At 51.0% G+C, this 26,711-nt stretch overlaps 1 protein-coding gene across 1 annotated transcript in view; it reads left to right on the top strand.

Annotated features, from left to right (window-relative positions):
* The window catches only part of PGM2L1 (phosphoglucomutase 2 like 1), an 89,228-nt gene that overhangs the window by 54,618 nt on the left and 7,899 nt on the right, over window positions 1-26,711 (top strand). The window contains 8 exon segments of the mRNA XM_060235041.1: window positions 7,499-7,605; window positions 11,840-11,924; window positions 18,700-18,783; window positions 19,007-19,200; window positions 19,511-19,700; window positions 20,266-20,363; window positions 21,997-22,177; window positions 25,818-25,911. Of these exon segments, the coding sequence (XP_060091024.1) occupies window positions 7,499-7,605; window positions 11,840-11,924; window positions 18,700-18,783; window positions 19,007-19,200; window positions 19,511-19,700; window positions 20,266-20,363; window positions 21,997-22,177; window positions 25,818-25,911 (1,033 nt within the window).

Here is a 26,711-nt window from a genome sequence, read left to right on the forward strand (position 1 = left end):
GCCGTGAAAACATTGTGAAAGCAACGTCACCCCAGAGTCGGAAACGACTGGTGCTTGCACAGGGGACCTTTCCTTTCCTATCTGCACTGAACGAGCCCCGTGGCGCAGAGTGGTAAAGCTGCAGTACTGCAGTTGGAGCCCTCTGATGTAGTGGATAAGTGTGCAGACTCTTATCTGGGAGAACCGGGTTTGATTCCCCACTCCTCCACTTGCACCTGCTGGAATGGCCTTGGGTCAGCCATAGCTCTCTTATCTGGGAGAACTGGATTTGATTCCCCACTCCTCCACCTGCAGCTGCTGGAATGGCCTTGGGTCAGCCAGAGCTCTCTTATCAGGGAGAACCGGGTTTGATTCCCCATTCCTCCACCTGCAGCTGCTGGAATGGCCTTGGGTCAGCCATAGCTCTCTTATCTGGGAGAACTGGATTTGATTCCCCACTCCTCCACCTGCAGCTGCTGGAATGGCCTTGGGTCAGCCAGAGCTCTCTTATCTGGGAGAACTGGATTTGATTCCCCACTCCTCCACTTGCAGCTGCTGGAATGGCCTTGGGTCAGCCATAGCTCTCTTATCTGGGAGAACTGGATTTGATTCCCCACTCCTCCACCTGCAGCTGCTGGAATGGCCTTGGGTCAGCCAGAGCTCTCTTATTTGGGAGAACCGGGTTTGATTCCCCACTCCTCCACTTGCACCTGCTGGAATGGCCTTGGGTCAGCCAGAGCTCTCTTATTTGGGAGAACCGGGTTTGATTCCCCCCTCCTTCACTTGCAGCTGCTGGAATGGCCTTTGGTCAGCCAGAGCTCTCTTATCTGGGAGAACCGGGTTTGATTCCCCACTCTTCCACTTGCAGCTGCTTGAATGGCCTTGGGTCAGCCAGAGCTCTCGCAGGAGTTGTCCTTGAAACGGCAGCTGCTATGAAAGCACTCTCAGCCCCACCTACCTCATAGGGTGTTTGTTATGGGGGGGAGGTAGAGGAGATGTGACCGCTCTGAGACTCTGAGATTCAGAGTATAGGGCGGGATATAAATCCAAAATCTTCATCATCTTCTCTGCTCACGACCTGAGTTCGATCCCAACGGAAGCTGGGTTTTCAGGTAGCCGACTCCAGGTCGACTCAGCCTTCCATCCTTCCGAGGTCAGTCAAAGGAGTCCCCAGCTTGCTGGGGGGAAAGCGTAGATGACCGGGGAAGGCAATGGCAAACAACCCCGTAAAAAGTTTGCCGTGAAAACGTGAAAGCAACGTCACCCGAGTCGGAAACGACTGGTGCTTCCACAGGCGACTACCTTTCCCTTTACCCTATGAGCGATATATTCAACAAGGGGTAGGTTCTATGACAATAAAGTTCATACATTCATATGGCAACAAAATTGCTCCCGAGTAGTTGAGGAACCAGATCCCCCCAAAAGAAGGCTCCAAAGTTTGGTATATCCTTAACGTGCCTGTCGGCTTCTTGGCACACGTTTCACATCGAGATGCTTTCTCGTTGAGCCAGTCCTGAATGGAATTTTTAACAGAAATATTCCTCCACCGATGGCAAGCTGTGTCTTCACGCAACTCTCACAACTCGGTTCCTCAACTACTCGGGAGCAAGTTCGTTGCCGCATGAATTTATGGGCTTTATTGCCATAGCACCTACCCCTTGTTGAATATAATGTTCATAGGGGATCTGTATATATATATTTTTGAAGGAAATAGAGATTGTTTGTAATTGTTTTGGCACAGTTGCTTTTGGTTTGGTCTATCGCTGTGCAGCCGCTCTGTTATTTTGCAATCCCCAGGTAGGTTTGGAGGGGCCCCCACTCCCCCCCCCCCAGCTTCAGGGTCATCAGAAAACTGTGGGGGGAAATGTCTGCTGGGCACTCCATTATTTCCTATGGGGACCAATCCCCATAGGGTATATTGGAGAATTGATCCATGGGTATCTGGGGCTCTGAGGGGTGTGTGTGTGTTTTTTTAGGTAAAGGCACCAAATTTTCAGCGTAGTATTCGGTGCCTCTCCTCAAAACGCCCCCCAAGTTTCAAAAGGATTGGTTCCTTTTGGGGGTCCAATTCTGTGAGCGCCCGAAGAAGGTGCCCCTCTCCTTCATTATTTCCAATGGAGGGAAGAAGAAGATGATATTGGATTTATATCCCGCCCTCCACTCCGAAGAGTCTCAGAGCAGTTCACAATCTCCTTGACCTTCCTCCCCCACAACAGGCACCCTGTGAGGCGGGCTGTGAGAGGGCTCTCACAGCAACTGCCCTTTCAAGGACAACCTCTGCCAGAGCTCTGGCCATGCTAGCAGGTGCAAGTGGAGGAGTGGGGAATCAAATCCAGTTCTCCCAGAGAAGAGAGCTATGGCTGACCCAAGGCCATTCCAGCAGGTGCAAGTGGAGGAGTGGGGAATCAAACCTGGTTCTCCCAGATAAGAGAGCTATGGCTGACCCAAGGCCATTCCAGCAGGTGCAAGTGGAGGAGAGGGGAATCAAACCTGGTTCTCCCAGATAAGAGTCCACACACTTAACCACTACACCAAACTGGAAGGCATTTAAAAGGTGCGGGGTTCCTTTAAATGTGTCAGCCAGAACTCCCTTTGGAGTTCAATGATGCTGGTCACAACCTTGCTCCTGGCTCCGCCCCCAATGTCACCTGGCTCCTCCCCCCCAAAGTCCCCAGATAGTTCTTGAATTGGACGTGGCAACCTTAGCTGCGACTCAGTTCTGAGCCGCTTGCGTTTCGTGCCATTTTGTACCCTGCCCGTCATTGGCATGATTTTATAATTCCGTGGGCGTTTGTGCCCTTGCCAGCTGCGGAGCTGGTTCCGTCATCTGCCCAAGTGGGCTTCAGCACACAAGAACTCTGTTGAGCCATAAGATGTCACAAGACTTGAATTAGCTGCAACAGACAACTCTCAGTAATTGGCTATTGGGGAAATCCCTTTCCCTAGCTATTTACCCACAGCAGGGCTTTTTTCGTAGCAGGAACTCCTTTGCATATCAGGCCACACACCCCTGATGTAGCCAGTCCTCCTGGAGCTTATAGTAGGCCCTGTACGAAGAGCCCTGTAAGCTCTTGGAGGATTGGCGGCATCAGGGGTGTGTGGCCTAATATGCAAAGGAGGTCCTGCTTCAAAAAATGTGGTAGGTCGGTAGGTGGATGGATGGCTTTTTTGTATCAGGAACTCCTTTGCATATTAGGCCACATACCCCTGATATAGCCAGTTCTCCTGGAGCTTACAGTAGGCCCCGTACTAAGAGCCCTGTAAGCTCTTGGAGGACTGGCTACATCAAGGGTGTGTGGCCTAATATGCAAAGGAGTTCCTGCTTCCAAAAAAGCCCTGACCCACAGTTTCTAACAACCCGCCCCCCCAAAGAACAAGTGAGAATAAAAGTTAGTTCCCTCTTGACACTATAAGGAGAAAAATTGCCACATCTCTTACGCAGTTTGCCAATCTACTTGCCCTTTGTACCTGCCCAGGGCCTTCCAGACGCTGCTCATTATCTGTGGATACCTCTTATCTTGGTCCCTCTTATAATCTGATCAAAGCTGCCATAATTCCGGATATTTGCCGTCACCCGCTGAAACATCACAGGAGATGTTCGATTATGCCAATGCCGCCTTGTTTTGATTGTTTAAAGAGCTTCGTTGTTTTTATATCATCGGTTTTTATTGTGCTTTTACCGTGTCGTGAACCGTCCCCGAGCCCATTCGTGGGGTTGGGCGAGGATACAAGTCAGAAGAAGAAGAAGAAGATGAAGAAGAAGATATTGGATTTCTATCCCGCCCTCCACTCCGAAGAGTCTCAGAGCGGCTCACAATCTCCTTTCCCTTCCTCCCCCACAACAGACACCCCGTGAGGTAGATGAAGATATTGGATTTATATCCCGCCCTCCACTCTGAAGAGTCTCAGAGCGGCTCACAATCTCCTTTCCCTTCCTCCCCCACAACAGACACCCCGTGAGGTAGATGAAGATATTGGATTTATATCCCGCCCTCCACCCCGAAGAGTCTCAGAGCGGCTCACAATCTCCTTTCCCTTCCTCCCCCACAACAGACACCCCGTGAGGTAGATGAAGATATTGGATTTATATCCCACCCTCCACCCCGAAGAGTCTCAGAGCGGCTCACAATCTCCTTTCCCTTCCTCCCCCACAACAGACACCCCGTGAGGTAGATGAAGATATTGGATTTATATCCCGCCCTCCACCCCGAAGAGTCTCAGAGCGGCTCACAATCTCCTTTCCCTTCCTCCCCCACTACAGACACCCCGTGAGGTAGATGAAGATATTGGATTTATATCCCACCCTCCACCCCGAAGAGTCTCAGAGCGGCTCACAATCTCCTCTACCTTCCTCCCCCACAACAGACACCCTGTGAGGTGGGTGGGGCTGGAGAGGGCTCTCACAGCAGCTGCCCTTTCAAGGACAACCTCTGCCAGAGCTATGGCGGACCCAAGGCCATGCTAGCAGGTGCAAGTGGAGGAGTGGGGAATCAAATCCGGTTCTCCCAGATAAGAGTCCGCACACTTAACCACTACACCAAACTGGCTCTGACTATTATAGTCAAATAAATAATTTTTAAAATTTTCTGCCAGAGCCTACAGGAGCAGCCTGGGCTGGCCAGAGCTCCAGCTGGATCAACCTGCCGTTTAATTTTAATTTAATTTAATTTTTTGGATGTATATCCCGCCCTTTCCCACAAACAGGCTTACAACAGTGAAATCGAACAGAGTTAAAATAATATAATAAAAACAAAACATTACAAAATCGGGAGCAGCACGGTAAACATATGGCAGCCCCACTCCTCCACTTGCAGCTGCTGGAATGGCCTTGGGGTCAGCCGTAGTTCTCGCAGGAGTTGTCCTTGAAAGGGCAGCCGTTGTGAGAGCTCTCTCAGCCCCAGTCCCAGTCCCCTCACGGGGTGTGTGTTGTGGGGAGAGAAGATATAGGAGATTGTAAGCCGCTCTGAGACTCTGATTCAGAGAGAAAGGCAGGGTATAAATCTGCCGTCTTCTTCTTCTTCACGTGCTCGCAGGCCAGGTGGTGTGGCCTAATACACAAATGGACTTTTTCTACAAAAAAAATCAGGGCTTTTTAAAAGCAGGAACATAGTTCTGGCTGGCTTGGCATCTTCTTGTTGTCGTTCCATCGCACAGTCGAGTCCGACTCTTTGCGACCCCATGGACAAAGTCATGCCAGGCCCTCCCGTCTTCCACCATCCTCCGAAGTCTGCTCAAATTGGCATCTTGGGGTGTCGCCTAATATGCAAAAAAAAGAGCCCTGAATAAATAAATTAATAAAAAAGCAGATAGTCTGCTTCTCAGAACGTGTGGTTAGCTGTTTTGTCCAAGGAGTAATATATTTGCCTTGGGGACGTACTAAAACAAGATCGGCTAGGAAGTTTACTAGATCTGGAAAATAAGGGCATTGGGATTCCTCTGCAGGAATTCTATTGTATCTCCCTTGGCACCTCTGCTGAGTCTGAGGCGTTCCTGTATCTGAAGACGAGTGCTTGCAGATGAAAGGCTATACCTTGAATAAAAATTTGTTGGTCTTAAAGCTGCCGCTGGACTCAGACTTTGTTTTCCCTTGCCAGTCGAAAAGCTCATCTAAACGCATGCGTTTCTAACCTGTGGAAATAGTCCAGCAGTAGCGGGGGAAAAATAGATATTTGACAAGGATGGAGCAATCACTGATGCCAGTTTTTCTTTTCAGGTTTGTATTGGCATTAAACATTTGCGCTTTAGGCCTGTTCTGTACACAGGCCCACGGACTTCTTTTGTGACTCCTCAGGGGGAGAGCAGGGGCGTCAAACATGCAGCCCTGGGGCTGAATCAGGCCCCCGGAGGGCTCCTATCAGGCTCCTGAACAACTGGCTGTCGTCTGCTTCCTTCTCCTCTTTTGCTTCCTTCTGCATCACACAAGAAAAAATGCAAGCTAGCGACCGATTTACTAAGAAGTATATAGAAACCAGTCCAAATGTCCAAAACGTGTATATTCAAGTCTTTGTGCCTTTTTTCAGATGCTTGTTGCTCCACACTCTTTTGTGCAGTCGGCCAAATGCACGGTTTGCCTTTGCCAGCCTGTTGTCAATCTGGCGAACTCTCCACCGGCCATCGAAATAGAGGGGCACCAAAGAAGAGGTACAAGGACTCCTTGAAGAAATCCCTTGGTACCTTTCGCATCAACCATCACCAGTGGTCTGACCTAGCCTCAGATCGCAAAGCATGGAGGCACACCATCCACCAGGCTGTCTCTTCCTTTGAGAACGCACGCACAGCTGGTCTTGAGGACAAAAGGAGATTGAGGAAGAATCGCCCTGCTACAGGACCAACCCTAAATCAGACTTTTCCCTGCAGCCGCTGTGGCCGGACCTGCCTGTCCCACATTGGTCTTGTCAGCCACCAGCGAGCCTGCAGCAAACGTGGACTATTGCACCCTTCTAAAATCTTCGTTCACGAAGCCAAGCCGAGAGAGAGAGAGAGAGTATATTCAAGTCCCAAAGTAGTGTGGTGACAAGCCAATCGATGAAGTACTTGTTTCTTTCCAGTCTTCATCAGACCTGGGACCACTAACAAAAGAAAATATTATACAAAAATATCAGAAGGACATTCAGACGCCACCAACCCTCTTCCAGTGAAAAAATATATCATACTTGCATATTGATTCAATTATATAGATTTTTTGCACAATTTTCAAAAAAGTTAGTGGTCCCAGGTCTGATGAAGACTGGAAAGAAACAAGTACTTCATCGATTGGCTTGTCACCACACTACTTTGGGTCTTGAATATACAAGTTTTGGACATTTGGACTGATTTCTATATACTTCTTAGTAAATTAGTATGTACTTCTTAGTAAATTGGTCACTAGCTTGCATTTTTTGTTGTGTTATCCATTATCCTCTCTCGGATTGTATTCCTTCTGCATCCCAGCTTGCTTTGCCAGGCTTGCTCAATCGCACAGCAGAGCTACAGAACAAAGCCTCTATTTCCTCCATTGGCTGAGGCTCCTCCCTTGGGGAGGAAGGGTGGGGAGGAAGAGCTTGCTTTGCCAGGCTCTCTCTCAGTCGCACAGCAGAGCGGCTGAGCCAAGCCTCTCTTCCTTCTTTTGGCTGAGGCTCCTCCCCCTCCTGGTCCCCTGGGGAAGGAAGGAAAGAGCCAGAGCTTCCTTTGCCCAGTTCCCTGGATCCCATGGGAGAAATATAAAGAAAGCACCTTTAAGACCAACAAGCGCTAAATGTTTTAAGGATGTTTTAAGGTGTTTTTTTAAAATCTTTTTGTTTTTCTGTGTTCTTTATAAAGCTTCCATCTCTGCTACCTAATCATAAATCGGTACACACATGGCCCGGCCTGCCAAGGTCTCGTTTATGTCATATTTGGCCCTCATAATAAATGAGTTTGACACCCCTGGTATAAACTGTTCCGTGTTCTTCCCTGCCCTTGCGCGAATGCGACCGGGAGGGTCCCGGGATCCAAGCGAGCGGGCGTTAATGCAAGCCGCCTCTCTTTGCTTTCGTTGCAGGGGATGTACAAATACCTCGAGAGATGTTTTCCAGACTTCAAGCAACGTGGCTTTGTCGTGGGCTACGACACCCGAGGTCAGGTGACCAGCAGTTGCAGCAGTCTACGGTACGGGATACATTGCCTACAGAAGACGACGGGCTTGAAAGAACGAAATTTATTTATTAGGGTTTGTAGAGTCTTTCGGGCTCAAGTGCCGTGTTCTACTGGAGAAAGTTTTCCTTCCAGACGTTTCGTTCTCAGGTGCGGAGAACATCCTCAGTGGTGTTGCAGCCGGAGCAGCGCTCAGACCTTCTTGGCTGCTGTGCATTGCTGTCCCCCCACTCAATGCACAGCAGCCAAGAAGGTCTGAGCGCCTGCTCCGGCTGCAACGCCACTGAGGATGTTCTCCGCAGCTGAGAACGAAACGTCTGGAAGGAAAGCTTTCTCCAGTAGAACACGGCACTTGAGCCCGAAAGACTCTACAAACCCTAATGATGTTACCAGCCGTGAAAACCTGAAATCTTTGAAATTTATTTATTTATTCGATTTATATCCCCCCCCCTCCCCACCGAGGCAGGCTCAGGGTGGCTTGCGACATGAAATCCAGAACAATTAAGATGAATAAATATTCAAATGCATATTCAATCATTTACAATAGTGAAAACAGTAAAACGAGAACAAACAGTCCGACAGTTTGGTGCTCTTCTCACAGCCTTCCTCCGCAGTTTTTAAATGCCAGTCAGTTATACGCCAGCCGGAAGAGGACCGTCTTCCAGGCGTTGCGGAACTGCCCAAGGTTCCGCAAGGCCCTCACCTCCTCCGGTAGCTGGTTCCACCAGCAGGGGGCTGTGATTGAAAAGGCCCTATCGCTAGTTGACTTCAGACGGGCCTCCTTCGGCCCGGGGATTACTAGCAGGTTTTGGGAACCAGATCTGCGTACTCTCTGGGGAACATGTGGGGAGAGACGGTCCCTAAGGTAGGTAGGTCCTAGGCCATATAGGGCTTTAAAGGTAATAACCAGCACCTTGTAACGAACCTGGTATATTATTGGCAGCCAGTGCAGTCCCCGGAGCCCCGACTGAATATGCTCCCACCTAGGAAGCCCTAATAAGAGCCTCTCAGTAGTTTGAGCACAACAAGAATTTTGTTTCATTAGGAGATTATTGCGCCATTATCCTCCCCCCAAGCAGGAACTCATTCGCATATTAGACCGCATCCCCTAATATTGGCATATTAGGTCACACACTCGTTAGCATATTAGACCACACCATTTGGGATAATCAAGGGCAAATTGAACTGATGTTAGCTGACTCCCACCAGCCACCCCTTCCTCCCTTTATGCGGAAACTGCAGCTGCTCTCAGAGAGAGAGGAAGAGAGAGAGAGAGAGATGGGGGAAGAAATGGAAAGAAAGGGAAATAAATGGGGGGAATAAAGGGAAATAAAGAAATGTGAGGAACATAAGAGAAGCCATGTTGGATCAGGCCAATGGCCCATCCAGTCCAACGCTCTGTGTCACACAGTGGCCAAAAAAAGCCCAAGTGCCATCAAGAGGTCCACCAGTGGGGCCAGAAGCCCTTCCACTGTGCCCCCCCCAAGCACAAGAATACAGAGCATCGCTGCCCCAGACAGAGTGTTCCAACAATAAGCTCTGTTTCGTATGCTTATCCATTCCCCTCTTGAAGCTGTCTATGCTTGTAGCCGCCACCATCTCCTGTGGCAGAAAGAGTAATAAAGGGAAATAAATAAATGGGGGGAAGAAAGGGAAATAAAGAAAGGGCAGAAGAAAGGGAAATTAAGGGAAAGAAAGAAATGGGGGGGGGGGAGATGTCTTTAGGCAAGACATCTGCTTTCTTATTTGCTTTCCCCCAGTCTGCAGATTTTAAACTTCCCAAAAGGAAACTTCTTTTTTTAAAAATGCAAAAACATTTTGTGAATTGGCAAGGAGGATTTTGGCAAGATGTTTTGGAGGTGTGCCCTCATGGAACCGACTTCTCCTGGAAACGCTGCAAGGACGAGGGAACTTCCGAAGTTTCCCCACCGTTCTTTAGCTGTGGTGCCTGGCTGCCCCCTGAGAATTTTTCTTTCAACTGAGGGCTTTGGGGAAAACGATTGTGTGCCATGGAGTGAGCTGACCCTTGGTTGTTTCCTGCAGTTCTAGTCTTTTTAGTCCTGGCCCCACTGATGGACCTCCCAATGGCACTTGGGTTCTTTGGCCCCTGTGTGACACAGAGTGTTGGACTGGAGGGGCCACTGGCCTGATCCATCATGGCTTCTCTTATGTTCTTATGTGACACAGAGTGTGGGACTGGATGGGCCATTGGCCTGATCCAACATGGCTTCTCTTATGTGACTCAGAGTGTTGGACTGGAGGGGCCACTGGCCTGATCCAACATGGCTTCTCTTATGTTCTTATGTGACACAGAGTGTTGGACTGGAGGGGCCGTTGGCCTGATCCAACATGGCTTCTCTTATGTGACACAGAGTGTTGGACTGGAGAGGCCACTGGCCTGATCCAACATGGCTTCTCTTATGTGACACAGAGTGTGGGACTGGATGGTCCATTGGCCTGATCCAACATGGCTTCTCTTATGTGACTCAGAGTGTTGGACTGAAGGGGCCACTGGCCTGATCCAACATGGCTTCTCTTATGTTCTTATGTGACACAGAGTGTGGGACTGGATGGGCCATTGGCCTGATCCAACATGGCTTCTCTTATGTGACTCAGAGTGTTGGACTGGAGGGGCCACTGGCCTGATCCAACATGGCTTCTCTTATGTTCTTATGTGACACAGAGTGTTGGACTGGAGGGGCCGTTGGCCTGATCCAACATGGCTTCTCTTATGTGACACAGAGTGTTGGACTGGAGGGGCCACTGGCCTGATCCAACATGGCTTCTCTTATGTGACTCAGAGTGTTGGACTGAAGGGGCCACTGGCCTGATCCAACATGGCTTCTCTTATGTTCTTATGTGACACAGAGTGTGGGACTGGATGGGCCATTGGCCTGATCCAACAGGGCTTCTCTTATGTTCTTATGTGACACAGAGTGTGGGACTGGATGGGCCATTGGCCTGATCCAACAGGGCTTCTCTTATGTTCTTATGTGACACAGAGTGTTGGACTGAAGGGGCCACTGGCCTGATCCAACAGGGCTTCTCTTATGTTCTTATGTGACACAGAGTGTGGGACTGGATGGGCCATTGGCTGATCCAACAGGGCTTCTCTTATGTTCTTATGTGACACAGAGTGTTGGACTGAAGGGGCCACTGGCCTGATCCAACATGGCTTCTCTTATGTTCTTATGTGACTCACAGTGTTGGACTGGAGGGGCCACTGGCCTGATCCAACATGGCTTCTCTTCTGTTCTTATGTGACACAGAGTGTTGGACTGGAGGGGCCACTGGCCTGATCCAACATGGCTTCTCTTCTGTTCTTATGTGACACAGAGTGTGGGACTGGATGGGCCATTGGCTGATCCAACAGGGCTTCTCTTATGTTCTTATGTGACACAGAGTGTTGGACTGAAGGGGCCACTGGCCTGATCCAACATGGCTTCTCTTATGTTCTTATGTGACTCACAGTGTTGGACTGGAGGGGCCACTGGCCTGATCCAACATGGCTTCTCTTCTGTTCTTATGTGACACAGAGTGTTGGACTGGAGGGGCCATTGGCCTGATCCAACATGGCTTCTCTTCTGTTCTTATGTGACACAGAGTGTTGGACTGGAGGGGCCATTGGCCTGATCCAACATGGCTTCTCTTCTGTTCTTATGTGACACAGAGTGTTGGACTGGAGGGGCCACTGGCCTGATCCAACATGGCTTCTCTTCTGTTCTTATGTGACACAGAGTGTTGGACTGGAGGGGCCACTGGCCTGATCCAACATGGCTTCTCTTATGTTCTTATGTGTCACAGAGTGTTGGACTGGAGGGGCCATTGGCCTGATCCAACATGGCTTCTCTTAGGTTGTTATGTCTGGGGCAGTGATGCTGTGTCTTCCTGGTGCTTGTGGGGGGCACAGTGGGAGGGCTTCTAGTGTCCTGACCCCACGGATGGACCTCCTGATGGCACCTGGGTTTGGGCCGCTGTGTGACACAGAGTGTTGGACTGGAGGGGCCATTGGCCTGATCCAACATGGCTTCTCTTAGGTTCTTATGTCTGGGGCAGTGATGCTGTGTCTTCTTGGTGCTTGTGGGGGGCACAGTGGGAGGGCTTCTAGTGTCCTGACCCCACTGATGGACCTCCTGATGGCACCTGGGTTTGGGCCCCTGTGTGACACAGAGTGTTGGACTGGAGGGGCCATTGGCCTGATCCAACATGGCTGCTCTTATGTTCCTATGTCCTTGATTGTTTCCTGCAGACTAGCAAAGCTCACCGCTGCAGTCCTGCTTGCGAAGGGCGTCCCCGTCTACTTGTTCTCCAGATACGTCCCCACGCCCTTTGTGGTAAGTCTCCCTGGGCATTATGTTTGAGGGCTGAGCTAAGCTTGATGTGGGAAATCCTAGAGTTGGAAGGGACCTCCAGGGTCATCGAGTCCAACCCCCTGCACAATGCAGGAAATTCACAAACACCTCACCCTAAATTCACAGGATCTTTATGGCTGTCAGATGGCCATCTAGCCTCTGTTTAAAACCAGGGATGTGTGCTCAGAATTGCCCAACGCTTTATTGAAACACCAAGTGTCTGTGCAGAGGGGGAACTGGGCCAGGGAAATGCGTCTGCCGCTGCTAGCTTAAGGCAGGAGACTGACCAAGGCAATGGGGACTTTTTCCAGCAACGAGCTACCTATCCCCCCTCCAATTCCCTCAAGAGTCAGTTTGGTGTAGTGGTTAATTGCGCGGACTCTTATTTTGGAGAACTGGGTTTGATTCCCCACTCCTCCACTTGCAGCTGCTAGAATGGCCTTGGGTCAGCCAGAGCTCTCTTATCTGGGAGAACCGGGTTTGATTCCCTACTCCTCCACTTGCACCTGCTGGAAAGGCCTTGGGTCAACCAGAGCTCTCTTATCTGGGAGAACCGGGTTTGATTCCCCACTCCTCCACTTGCACCTGCTGGAAAGGCCTTGGGGCAGCCAGAGCGCTCTTATCTGGGAGAACCGGGTTTGATTCCCCCACTCCTCCACTTGCAGCTGCTGGAATGGCCTTGGGTCAGCCATAGCTTTCTTATATGGGAGAACCGGGTTTGATTCCCCACTCCTCCACTCGCAGCTGCTGGAATGGCCTTGGGTCAGCCAGAGCTCTCTTATCTGGGAGAACCGGGTTTGATTCCCCACTCCTCCACTTGCATCTGCTGGAATGGCCTTGGGTCAGCCAGAGCTCTCTTATCTGGGAGAACCGGGTTGGATTCCCCACTGCTCCACTGGCAGCTGCTGGAATGGCCTCGGGTCAGCCAGAGCTCTCTTATATGGGAGAACCGGGTTTGATTCCCCACTCCTCCACTCGCAGCTGCTGGAATGGCCTTGGGTCAGCCAGAGCTCTCTTATCTGGGAGAACCGGGTTTGATTCCCCCCTCCTCCACTTGCACCTGCTGGAATGTCCTTGGGTCAGCCAGAGCTCTGGGAGAACTGGGTTTGATTCCCAACTCCTCCACTTGCAGCTGCTGGAATGGCCTTGGGTCAGCCAGAGCTCTCTTATCTGGGAGAACCGGGTTTGATTCCCCACTCCTCTACTTGCAGCTGCTGGAATGGCCTTGGGACAGCCAGAGCTCTGGGAGAACTGGGTTTGATTCCCCACTCCTCCACTCGCAGCTGCTGGAATGGCCTTGGGTCAGCCAGAGCTCTCTTATCTGGGAGAACCGGGTTGGATTCCCCACTCCTCCACCTGCAGCTGCTGGAATGGCCTTGGGTCAGCCAGAGCTCTCTTATCTAGGAGAACCGGGTTCGATTCCCCACTCCTCCACTTGCAGCTGCTGGAATGGCCTTGGGTCAGCCAGAGCTCTCTTATCTAGGAGAACCCAGTTTGATCCCCCACTCCTCCCCTTGCAGCTGCTGGAATGGCCTTAGGTCAGCCAGAGCTCTCTTATCTGGGAGAACCGGGTTTGATTCCCCACTCCTCCACTTGCAGCTGCTGGAATGGCCTTGGGTCAGCCAGAGCTCTCTTATCTGGGAGAACCGGGTTTAATTCCCCACTCCTCCACTGGCAGCTGCTGGAATGGACTTGGGTCAGCCAGAGCTCTCTTCTTTGGGAGAACCGGGTTTGATTCCCCACTCCTCCACTTGCAGCTGCTGTAACGGCCTTGGGTCAGCCAGAGCTCTCTTATCTGGGAGAACCGGGTTTGATTCCCCACTCCTCCAGTGGCAGCTGCTGGAATGGACTTGGGTCAGCCAGAGCTCTCTTCTTTGGGAGAACCGGGTTTGATTCCCCACTCCTCCACTTGCAGCTGCTGGAATGGCCTTGGGTCAGCCAGAGCTCTCTTATCTGGGAGAACCAGGTTTGATTCCCCACTCCTCCACTTGCACCTGCTGGAATGGCCTTGGGTCAGCCAGAGCTCTTATCTGGGAGAGCCGGGTTTGGTTCCCCACTCCTCCACTTGCAGCTGCTGGAATGGCCTTGGGTCAGCCAGAGCTCTCTTGTCTGGGAGAACCGGGTTTGATTCCCCACTCCTCCACTTGCACCTGCTGAAATGGCCTTGGGTCAGCCAGAGCTCTCTTGTCTGGGAGAACCGGGTTTGATTCCCCACTCCTCCACTTGCAGCTGCTGGAATGGCCTTGGGTCAGCCAGAGCTCTCTTATCTGGGAGAACCGGGTTTGATTCCCCACTCCTCCACTTGCAGCTGCTGGAATGGCCTCGGGTCAGCCAGAGCTCTCTTATCTGGGAGAACCAGGTTTGATTCCCCACTCCTCCACTTGCACCTGCTGGAATGGCCTTGGGTCAGCCACAGCTCTCTTATCTGGGAGAACCGGGTTTGATTCCCCACTCCTCTACTTGCACCTGCTGGAATGGCCTTGGGTCAGCCAGAGCTCTCTTATCTGGGAGAACCGGGTTTGATTCCCCCCTCCTCCACTTGCACCTGCTGGAATGTCCTTGGGTCTGCCAGAGCTCTGGGAGAACTGGGTTTGATTCCGAACTCCTCCACTTGCAGCTGCTGGAATGGCCTTGGGTCAGCCAGAGCTCTCTTATCTGGGAGAACCGGGTTTGATTCCCCACTCCTCTACTTGCAGCTGCTGGAATGGCCTTGGGACAGCCAGAGCTCTGGGAGAACTGGGTTTGATTCCCCACTCCTCCACTCGCAGCTGCTGGAATGGCCTTGGGTCAGCCAGAGCTCTCTTATCTGGGAGAACCGGGTTGGATTCCCCACTCCTCCACCTGCAGCTGCTGGAATGGCCTTGGGTCAGCCAGAGCTCTCTTATCTAGGAGAACCGGGTTCGATTCCCCACTCCTCCACTTGCAGCTGCTGGAATGGCCTTGGGTCAGCCAGAGCTCTCTTATCTAGGAGAACCCAGTTTGATCCCCCACTCCTCCCCTTGCAGCTGCTGGAATGGCCTTAGGTCAGCCAGAGCTCTCTTATCTGGGAGAACCGGGTTTGATTCCCCACTCCTCCACTTGCAGCTGCTGGAATGGCCTTGGGTCAGCCAGAGCTCTCTTATCTGGGAGAACCGGGTTTAATTCCCCACTCCTCCACTGGCAGCTGCTGGAATGGACTTGGGTCAGCCAGAGCTCTCTTCTTTGGGAGAACCGGGTTTGATTCCCCACTCCTCCACTTGCAGCTGCTGTAACGGCCTTGGGTCAGCCAGAGCTCTCTTATCTGGGAGAACCGGGTTTGATTCCCCACTCCTCCAGTGGCAGCTGCTGGAATGGACTTGGGTCAGCCAGAGCTCTCTTCTTTGGGAGAACCGGGTTTGATTCCCCACTCCTCCACTTGCAGCTGCTGGAATGGCCTTGGGTCAGCCAGAGCTCTCTTATCTGGGAGAACCGGGTTTGATTCCCCACTCCTCCACTTGCACCTGCTGGAATGGCCTTGGGTCAGCCAGAGCTCTTATCTGGGAGAGCCGGGTTTGGTTCCCCACTCCTCCACTTGCAGCTGCTGGAATGGCCTTGGGTCAGCCAGAGCTCTCTTGTCTGGGAGAACCGGGTTTGATTCCCCACTCCTCCACTTGCACCTGCTGAAATGGCCTTGGGTCAGCCAGAGCTCTCTTGTCTGGGAGAACCGGGTTTGATTCCCCACTCCTCCACTTGCAGCTGCTGGAATGGCCTTGGGTCAGCCAGAGCTCTCTTATCTGGGAGAACCGGGTTTGATTCCCCACTCCTCCACTTGCAGCTGCTGGAATGGCCTCGGGTCAGCCAGAGCTCTCTTATCTGGGAGAACCAGGTTTGATTCCCCACTCCTCCACTTGCACCTGCTGGAATGGCCTTGGGTCAGCCACAGCTCTCTTATCTGGGAGAACCGGGTTTGATTCCCCACTCCTCTACTTGCACCTGCTGGAATGGCCTTGGGTCAGCCAGAGCTCTCTTATCTGGGAGAACCGGGTTTGATTCCCCACTCCTCCACTTGCAGCTGCTGGAATGGCCTCGGGTCAGCCAGAGCTCTCTTATCTGGGAGAACCGGGTTTGATTCCCTCCTCCTCCACTTGCAGCTGCTGGAATGGCCTTGGGTCAGCCATAGCTCTCTTGTCTGGGAGAACCGGGTTTGATTCCCCACTCCTCCACTTGCACCTGCTGGAATGGCCTTGGGTCAGCCACAGCTCTCTTATCTGGGAGAACCGGGTTTGATTCCCCACTCCTCCACTTGCAGCTGCTGGAATGGCCTTGGGTCAGCCACAGCTCTCTTATCTGGGAGAACCGGGTTTGATTCCCCACTCCTCCACTTGCACCTGCTGGAATGGCCTTGGGTCAGCCATAGCTCTCTTATCTGGGAGAACCGGGTTTGATTCCCCACTCCTCCACTTGCAGTTGCCGGAATGGCCTTGGGTCAGCCAGAGCTCTCTTATCTGGGAGAACCGGGTTTGATTCCCCACTCCTCCACTTGCACCTGCTGGAATGGCCTTGGGTCAGCCAGAGCTCTCTTATCTGGGAGAACCGGGTTTGATTCCCCACTCTTCCACTTGCAGCTGCTGGAATGGCCTTGGGTCAGCCACAGCTCTCTTATCTGGGAGAACCGGGTTTGATTCCCCACTCCTCCACTTGCACCTGCTGGAATGGCCTTGGGTCAGCCACAGCTCTCTTATCTGGGAGAACCGGGTTTGATTCCCCACTCCTCCACTTGCAGCTGCTGGAGTGATCTCGGGACAGTCGTTACTCTGACTCTTACTCTCAAGAGCAATTCTCTCAGCGCTCTCTCAGCCCCTCCGACCTCACAGGGTGTCAGTTGTGGGGAGAGGAAGGGAAAGGAGATTGCAAGTCACTCCGAGACTCTTTGGGGTAGTGATGGGCAGGGTGTAAATGCAGCCTCCTCATCATCCTCTTGGATCACGGCTTCCAAAGGTCCACAGCAGGGTGGCCAAACTTGCTTAATGTAGAAGCCACATGGAATAAATTCCAGATGTTTGAGAACTGCAAGGCAGGAATGTCAGGTATTTGAGGGAAGGGAGGAGAGGGAGGAAGGGACCCTGGAGATCTCTTCCAACTCTATGAGTCTAAGGAGAGGGATGTGGGAAGAAAGCAACTTTAACTTTAAATGCATTCTCTATGCCACTCTCTGGGATGGCTGGAGAGGAGGCGGCTGAGAGGTGATCGGATCACCATCTTCAAGGACTTGAAGGGCTGTCCTAGAGAGGATGGGGTGGAATTGTTTTCTGTGGCCCCAGAAGGCAGAACCAGAACCAACGGGTTGAAATTAAATCAAAAGAGTTTCCGGCTCAACGTTAGGAAGAACTTCCTGACCATCAGAGCTGTTCCTCAGTTGAACAGGCTTCCTCCTCAGGAGGTGGTGGGCTCTCCTTCCTTTGAGGTTTTTAAACAGAAGCTAGATGGCCATCTAACAGTGATGAAGATCCTGTGGGTTTAGGGGGAGGAGTTTGTGAGTGTCCTGCATTGTGCAGGGGGTTGGACTAGATGACCCAGGGGGTTCCTTCCAACTCTAGGATTCCTGACACTTAGAGCAGTTCCTCCGTGGAACAGGCTTTCTCCTTGGGAGGTGGTGGGCTGTCCTTCCTTGGAGGTTTTTAAGCAGAGGCTAGATGGCCATCTGACAGCAATGAGGATCCTGTGAATTTAGGGGGAGGTGTTTGTGCGTTTCCTGCATTGTGCAGGGGGTTGGACTAGATGACCCTGGAGGTCCCTTCCAACTCTGTGACTCTATGATTCCTCAGGAGGTGGTGGGCTCTCCTTCCTTGGAGGTTTTTAAACAGAGGCTAGATGGCCATCTAACAGTGATGAAGATCCTGTGGGTTTAGGGGGAGGAGTTTGTGAGTGTCCTGCATTGTGCAGGGGGTTGGACTAGATGACCCAGGGGGTTCCTTCCAACTCTAGGATTCCTGACACTTAGAGCAGTTCCTCCGTGTAACAGGCTTTCTCCTTGGGAGGTGGTGGGCTGTCCTTCCTTGGAGGTTTTTAAGCAGAGGCTAGATGGCCATCTGACAGCAATGAGGATCCTGTGAATTTAGGGGGAGGTGTTTGTGCGTTTCCTGCATTGTGCAGGGGGTTGGACTAGATGACCCTGGAGGTCCCTTCCAACTCTGTGACTCTATGATTCCTCAGGAGGTGGTGGGCTCTCCTTCCTTGGAGGTTTTTAAACAGAGGCTAGATGGCCATCTAACAGTGATGAAGATCCTGTGGGTTTAGGGGGAGGAGTTTGTGAGTGTCCTGCATTGTGCAGGGGGTTGGACTAGATGACCCAGGGGGTTCCTTCCAACTCTAGGATTCCTGACACTTAGAGCAGTTCCTCCGTGGAACAGGCTTTCTCCTTGGGAGGTGGTGGGCTGTCCTTCCTTGGAGGTTTTTAAGCAGAGGCTAGATGGCCATCTGACAGCAATGAGGATCCTGTGAATTTAGGGGGAGGTGTTTGTGCGTTTCCTGCATTGTGCAGGGGGTTGGACTAGATGACCCTGGAGGTCCCTTCCAACTCTAGGATTCTGAGATTCTAAGTGATTTAAAGAAAGAAATGCCTTCTCCAAGCCAGCCAATGGGGCGGTGGGGGCTTCAAGAGCCGCACGGCATGTGTGAAAGAGCCACGTGTAGCTCCTGAGCCGCAGTCTGGCCACCCCTGATACAGACGGTTGTCTTTGTAGACAGTTGTGTTATACGTTGCCGTGACCTGAAGCAGTGAATCTGTTTCTTCTTACAGCCCTACGCAGTCCAGCAGCTTGGAGCCGTCGCCGGCGTGATGATCACTGCTTCCCATAACCGGAAGGAAGACAATGGGTACAAGGTACGCCGGAAGCTCTCTCTCTCTCTGCCTTTAAATGAAAAGGTCTGTACTCTGTGGAGAAATTGTGGGCGCCGGTTGCAGTATTCAGAGCTGCATGTTCTGTTTTTGAGGGAAAGCATTCCAAGAAAAAAACCCCCCTGCTTTTTAAAACCTCAGAGCATGTTGGACTGGAGGGCCTGATCCAACAGGGCTTGTCTTATGTTCTTATATTCTCCTGCTTTAGGTGTACTGGGAAAATGGGGCCCAGATCACCTCCCCCCATGACAAAGAGATCCTGAAATGCATCGAGGAGTGCGTCGAGCCGTGGGATGACTCCTGGAACGAGAACCTGGTGGATTCCAGCACTCTGACGCGAGATCCTCTGCAGAAGATTTCGGCGAGCTACATGGAGGATTTGAAAAAGATCTGCTACCACAGGTTAGAAACCCAAGCGAGCCGCCTTTCTGAAGTGGGCAGCGACCTGTGGCTGAGACAGTATTTAGACAGCATCCTAAAGGGCCGTGACTGTGGCTGATACAGTATTTAGCGCGTTGGGGTTTTGGCCTGTCTCCTGAGCTACAAGGGCCGGAGGAGGCCAGGTTACCTCTGGGGCTGAGGAGCATGCTGGGAGCAGCCTTCCTCTTCTGCATCTCTTCCCCCGCTGTCCCATCCTTGGGCGATGTCTTTCCTCCTGGACAAAATGTCTGTTTTCAAGAACCTGTTCTCTGTTATCATTTGTCCCTCGCAGGAAGCTGAATGCCCAAAGCAGCCTGAAGTTTGTCCACACTTCTTTCCACGGGGTGGGTCACGACTACGTGCAGCTGGCGTTCCAGGCCTTCGGCTTCCAGCCCCCCATTCCAGTTCCTGAACAGAAAGATCCGGATCCGGACTTTTCCACCGTCAAATGCCCAAATCCCGAGGAAGGAGAATCTGTGCTGGTAACTGTCATATAGTTAGTAGTGCCATGTGTCAATAGTGTGTCTGCATAAGCATGGTGTAGTGGTTAGAGCAGGGCTCCCCCACATGGTTCCCATGGGCCCTGTGCTGCCCATAAACCGCCAAGTGCTTCTGGAAAGCAGGCGGGGCCACGTGGGGCATTTGCCCAGTAAGGCTTCTGCGATTCGACTGTCTGTGCAGGGACGGTGGCTCAGTGGTAGAGCATCTGCTCGGTAAGCAGAAGGTCCCAGGTTCAATCCCCGGCATCTCCAACTAAAAAGGGTCCAGGCAAGCAGGCGTGAAAAACCTCAGCTGGAGACCCTGGAGAGCCATGAATGGGGCTGTGGCTCAGTGGTAGAGCATCTGCTTGGTAAGCAGAAGGTCCCAGGTTCAATCCCCGGCATCTCCAACTAAAAAGGGTCCAGGCAAGTAGGCATAAAAACCCTCAGCTGGAGGTTTATGAGCCCGGAGAGCCACTGCCAGTCTGAGTAGACAATACTGACTTTGCTGGACCAAGGGGCTGATTCCATACAAGGCAGCTTCATATGTTCATATGGCCTTTTCCAGGAACTGTCCCTGCGGCTTGCGGAGAAGGAAGGCGCTCGGGTGGTGGTGGCGACAGATCCCGATGCCGACAGACTAGCCGTGGCGGAGCTGCAGGAGAAGTAAGTGAGGAGTCCCTTTGCAACTTCCGAAGGAAGGGCGGTCCCATCTTTCCTTGGAAAATACCCTCAGAAGGCAGCAGTGAATCCACTTCGTGGGCCTTCCGGCGAAGATCCAATGGGAGCGTGCACAAATACTGGGATTCTCTTTTGTGATTTACAGGCCAGGCTGAAGGGCCAAGTCTGGGGTCTTCTATAGGCTGGTATATGTAAATATAGCTGTCAAAGCCCTCCCCACCCACAATCCAAGTGATTCAAATGCAAACTGGCCTGCTGGTGATCAGCATTACCCTGGGCATATAAGAAAAGGGCCAAGAGAGCCAAACACTGGCTCAAGCCTTTGTAGAGTTGGAAAGGATCTCCTGGGTCATCTAGTCCAGCCTCCTGCACAGTGCACGAAATTTGCAAGTACCTCCCCCTAAGTTCACAGAATCAGCATTGCTGCCTAGCTTGTGCTTCAAAACCTCCAAAGAAGGAGAGCCCACTGCAAATTTCATTTGGTCTCATTTGGAATACTGTGTACAGTTTTGGTCACCGCACCTCGAAAAGGATATTATAGCACTGGGAAAAGTCCAGAATAGGGCAACTGGAATGATTAAAGGTTTGGAACGCTTTCCCTATGAGGAAAGGTTAAAACGCTTGGGCCTCTTTAGCTTGGAGAAACGTCGACTGCGGGGTGACATGATAGAGGTTTACAAGATTATGCAGGGGATGGAGAAAGTAGAGAAAGAAGTACTTTTCTCCCTTTCTCACAATACAAGAACTTGTGGGCATTCAATGAAATTGCTGAGCAGTCAGGTTAAAACGGAAGGTTAAAAGGAAGTCCTTCTTCACCCAAAGGGTGATTAACACTTTCCCTATGAAGAAAGTTTAAAACACCTGGGGCTCTTTAGCTTGGAGAAACCATCGACTGCGGGGTGACATGAGAGAGGTTTACAAGATTATGCCTGGGATGGAGAACGTAGAGAAAGAAGTCCTTTTCTCCCTTTCTCACAATACTCGTGGGCATTCAATGAAATTGCTGAGCAGTCGGGTTAGAATGGATAAAAGGAGGTACTTCTTCACGCAAAGGGTGATTAACATGTGGAATTCACTGCCACAGGAGGTGGTGGCGGCTACAAGCATAGCCAGCTTCAAGAGGGGATTGGATAAAAATATGGAGCAGAGGTCTATCAGTAGCTATTAGCCACAGTATATTATTGGAACTGTCTGGGGCAGTGATACTCTGTATTCTTGGTGCTTGGGGGCAGGGGGGCAAAGTGGAAGGGCTTCTAGACCCACTTGTGAACCTTCTGATGGCACTTGGGTTTTTTTTGGGGGGGGGGTTGGCCACTGTGTAACACAGAGTGTTGGACTGGATGGGCCATTGGCCTCATCCAACATGGCTTCTCTTATGTTCTTAACCACTCTAACGGTCAGCAAGTTCTTCCTAATGTTGAGCCGGAAACTCTTTCGATTGAGAGACCAATGAGATTTGGGGGGTGCAAGCTTTTGAGAGTCAAAGCTCCGAGTCTAAGCTGGCTCTCTGAAGTCAGTAAGTTGGTGCGGTGCTCAAATCTAGCCCTCTTGTGGCTTGCAGCTACCTGCTCGTTCCTTTTGAGCGCCTGACGCTCTCTCTTTCTCCTCACCTCTGCAGCGGCCGCTGGAAAGTCTTCACAGGCAACGAACTGGCGGCTTTGTTTGGGTGGTGGATGTTTACTTGCTGGAAGGAGAACGGCTCCAAGGACCGTGACGTCAAAAATGTTTACATGCTGGCCACCACCGTCTCCTCGAAGATCCTGAAAGCCATCGCGCTCAAAGAAGGGTTTCACTTTGAAGTAAGGGCCTTTGGGAACATGATGTTTATCTTCAGGGGAAATGTCATCATTTTGCATCGCATTCCACATAAACTCAGAAGCTGCAATCTGAGCGCTTGCTCTTTAAATACGGAGAGACGCGCACCTTTTAAGAAGATTGCTTTGTTCGGGTCACAGTTGTTCTTGCAACTGCGTGCATCAAAATTGTATTTTGTTGCTGTACAAGTGTAATTTCATATTTGGCTTTAATATATAAGGATTTGCAGTAATCAGCCGTGAGCTTTCGCTTTTGCATTCCCGGACTGTGTACACGGCTCCCTCTTTTGTATTTTGCTTTTTAATATGCACAGCCAATCCAAAAACCTGCAGGCCCAAAGCCCCACAAATCTCTGCCCCCTTTCTAAAAGCAGTTTTTATGCCGGGTCGAGAGCCTTATTTTCACACGATGCTCATTTAGTGCCTTGGTCATAGAATCATAGCGTTGGAAGGGATCTCCAGGGTCATCTAGTCCAACTCCCTGAACAATGCAGGAAATTCACAAATACCTCTCCCCCTGCCGCAACCCAGTGTCCCCTACTCCATGCCCAGAAGATGGCAAAAACCCCCCCCCTCCAGGATCACTGAAGATGATGATATTGGGTTTATACCCCATCCTTTTCTCTGAATAAGTAAAAGTAAAAGTAAAATTTTATTTATATCCCGCCCTCCCCCGCCAAGCAGGCTCAGGGCGGCTAACAACAGCAAAACAACAATGCATTTAACAAAACATTAAATTAACCCCAAACCGATTAATACATTAGTTAAAACAGTTACTAAGTCTAAAAACATTAAGTTAGATCTGACAGTACCGTTATTAATCGACGCTATGCCTGTCAGTTTGTGAATGATGGCGGATCTCCAGACTGGACCATTTTGATGTTTCTTTGTGGACTTGGTCAGCCGTTCATGAATGCCTGTTTGAAAAGGGTGGTCTTGCAGGCCCTGCGGAACTGATCAAGGTCTGAATCTGAGTCTCAGAGCAGCTCACGATCTCCTTCACCTTTCTCACCCACAACAGACACCCTGTGAGGTGGGTGGGGCTGAGAGAGCTCTGACAGAACCTGCCCTTTCAAGGACAACTCCTACAAGAGCTACAGGGTCTCCAGCTGAGGTTTTTCATGCCTACTTGCCTGGACCCTTTTTAGTTGGAGATTCCGGGGATTGAACCTGGGTCCTTCTGCTTCCCAAGCAGATGCTCTACCACTGACATAGCCCCATTCATGGCTCTCCAGGGTCTCAAGCTGAGGTTTTTCACGCCTACTTGCCTGGACCCTTTTGAGTTGGAGATGCCGGGGCTTGAACCTGGGATCTTCTTCTTCCCAAGCAGATGCTCTACCACTGAACCACCGTCCCTCCCCAAAGTTGCTTTCTTTCCACTTCTCCCACTATCTCCCTCCCTTCCGGCTCTCAATCATCTGTTCATGTCTTGTGGCTCTCAAACATCTGATGTTTAGTCTGTGTTAAGTTTGGCCACCCCTGCTATAGATTATTGTCTGATATTAGTAATATATGTTGTCATTGACAGGCTCATTTTTTTGCTATATTAGCTTTATGGAAAAGGGAGCTTTCTCAGCACTTTAGAGCCACGAATCTTAGACCGGGAGGGTACAGCTGATTTATACTCTGTTGGTATGTCGATTGCCGTCAAGAATCACCCCTTTTGCCCAGTCTTTGGTCAAGCGACTTGAAGAGGCTGTCACACGGATAAGGAGTTTGTATTTATTTACTCAGTGCAGGGGTGGCCAGCGGTAGCTCTCTAGATGTTTTTTTGCCTACAACTCCCATCAGCCCCAGCCATTGGCCATGCTGGCTGGGGCTGATGGGAGTTGTAGGCCAAAAACATCTGGAGAGCTACCGTTGGCCACCCCTGATTTATATCACGAGTGGCCGAACTGCAGCTCAGGAGACACCTGTGGCTCTTTCAGACATATTGTGTGGCTCTCCACTGCCCCCATCAGCCAGCTTGGAGAAGGCTTTTCTCTCTTTAAATCCACTCTCCAAGCCAAGCCACATGGCTTGGAAAATGCATTTAAAGTTGCTTTCTTTCCCCTCCCCCTCCCTCCTCCATCTCTTGGCCTTCCTTCCTTCCCCATTTCTCTCTCTAGATCTCTTCTCCGAACCAAGTCAGGGAATGTATTTAAAGTTAAAGTTTCTTTCCATCTCCCTCTCCCTCCACCTCCCTTCCTTGTTGCTCTCAATCATCTGACGTTCGTGTCTTGCGACTCTCAAACACCTGACGTTTATTCTATGTGGCTCTTATGTTAAAGAGCCAGTTTGGTGTAGTGGTTAAGTGTGCGGACTCTTATCTGGGAGAACCGGGTTTGATTCCCCACTCCTCCACTTGCACCTGCTAGCATGGCCTTGGGTCAGCCATAGCTCTGGCAGAGATTGTCCTTGAAAGGGCAGCTGCTGTGAGAGCCCTCTCCAGCCCCACCCACCTCACAGGGTGTTTGTTGTGGGGGGGGGGGGGAAGGGAAAGGAGATTGTGAGCTGCTCTGAGACTCTTCAGAGTAGAGGGCGGGATATAAATCCAATATCTTCATCTGCCTCACAGGGTGTCTATGGTGGGGGAGGAAGGGAAAGGAGATTGTGAGCTGCTCTGAGACTCTTCAGAGTAGAGGGCGGGATATAAATCCAATATCATCATCTTCTTCTTCTTCTTCTAACGAAGTTTGGCCACCCCTGATTTATAGTGTGCCTTCCTCTCTGAGGCTTTAGGTGGGGCCCCCAAACTTCGACATCTTTGGAATTGGGACCCAGTGTGGTGGGTCACTGAGGGAGTTGGAGGGGGGTGTGTGTGGAGAGGTAGCTCTGAATTCCTTGCATTTTGCAGAGGGTTGACTAGATGACCCTTGGGTCCCCTCCACCTCAATGTTTCGCCCAAATACTGGAGGATCCTGAGCAACGCATTGTCTTTTCCATCAGCTCACTGTATTGATGTCTTTTGACACCAGCTCATTGCTGCCTAAAGTCCCCACTGCCTTGGTCAGTCTCCTGCCTTATGCTAGCAGCGGCAGAAGCATTTCCCTGGTCCAGTTCCCCCTCTCCACAGACGCTTGGTGTTTCAATAAAGCCCTGGGCAATTCTGAGCACACATCTCTGTTTAGAAATAGAGGCCAGAGGGCCATTTGACAGCGAAGAGGATCCTGTGAATTTAGGGCGAGGGGGTTGTGAGTTTCTTGCATTGTGATAGGTGTTTGATTAGATGACCCTGGAGGTCCCTTCCAACTCTAGGATTCTATGATTCCCCTTCCTTGGGGGTTTTTCAACAGAGGCTAGATGGCCATCTGATAGCAATGAGGATCCTGTGAATTTAGGGGGAGGGGTTTGTGAGTTTCCTGCAGTGTGCAGGGGGTTGGACTCGATGATCCTGGGGGGTTCCTTCCAACTCAGGAGGTGGTGGGTTCCCCTTCCTTGGAGGTTTTTCAACAGAGGCTAGATGGCCATCCGACAGCGATGAGGAGCCTGTGAATTTAGGGGGAGGTGTTAGTGAGTTTCCTGCATTGTGCAGAGGGTTGGACTAGATGACCCTGGAGGTCCCTTCTCAGCTCTTTGATTCTGCGATTCTACAGCAGTAATTACAACTCACAATGGTGCTGTATACCTCCTCTTCTCGTTTCAGGAGACACTCCCTGGATTCAAATCAATTGGCAGCAGAGTCAAAGACCTTCTGGATGACGGCAAGGAAGTCCTCTTTGCCTTTGAAGAGTCCATTGGTAAGCACAGGAAGGCTCCAGCATCAAGGAACCATTTACAAACGTTCTGTTTTATTTCTGAGTGCACTGCAGGAATTTAATAACCGTTTCTGTTCCTGTTCTGTTGCTGAAGTCCATGTTTATTAACAGTTGCTAGTTTAGGGTGTTTAGGGCGGGGTTTCTTTAGTTGTTAGTTTAGGGTGTTTTTTTTAAACCAAGACAGCACGCTTGGATAAACTTCCAGAGATCTCTTGTCTTTACAGCAAGAGGCAGCCTAAAACTTGGCAAAGAAGTCACAGAATCATAGAGTTGGAAGGGACCTCCAGGGTCATCTAGTCCAACCCCCTGCACAATGCAGGAAACTCACAAACACCTCCCCCTAAATTCACAGGATCTGCATTGCTGTCAGATGGCCATCTAGCCTCTGTTGAAGAACCTCCAAGGAAGGAGAGCCCACCACCTCTTGAGGAATCATAGAGTCATAAAGTTGGAAGGGGCCACCAGGGTTATCTAGTCCAACGCCCTGCACAATGCAGGAAACTCACAAACACCTCCCCCTAAATTCACAGGATCTTCATTGCTGTCAGATGGCCATCTATCCTCTGTTGAAGAACCTCCAAGGTTTAAACAGAGGCTCCAAGGTTTAAACCATATTCTCAGTGCTTGTGGGGGGCACAGTGGGAGGGCTTCTAGTGTTCTGGCCCCACTGGTGGACCTCCTGATGGTGCTTGGTTTTTTTGGCCACTGTGTGACACAGAGTGTTGAACTGGATGGGCCACTGGCCTGATCCAACATGGCTTCTCTTATGTTCTTATGTCTGG

The sequence above is a fragment of the Heteronotia binoei genome, chromosome 3 (assembly GCF_032191835.1).
Source record: "Heteronotia binoei isolate CCM8104 ecotype False Entrance Well chromosome 3, APGP_CSIRO_Hbin_v1, whole genome shotgun sequence".
NCBI lineage: Eukaryota > Metazoa > Chordata > Lepidosauria > Squamata > Gekkonidae > Heteronotia > Heteronotia binoei.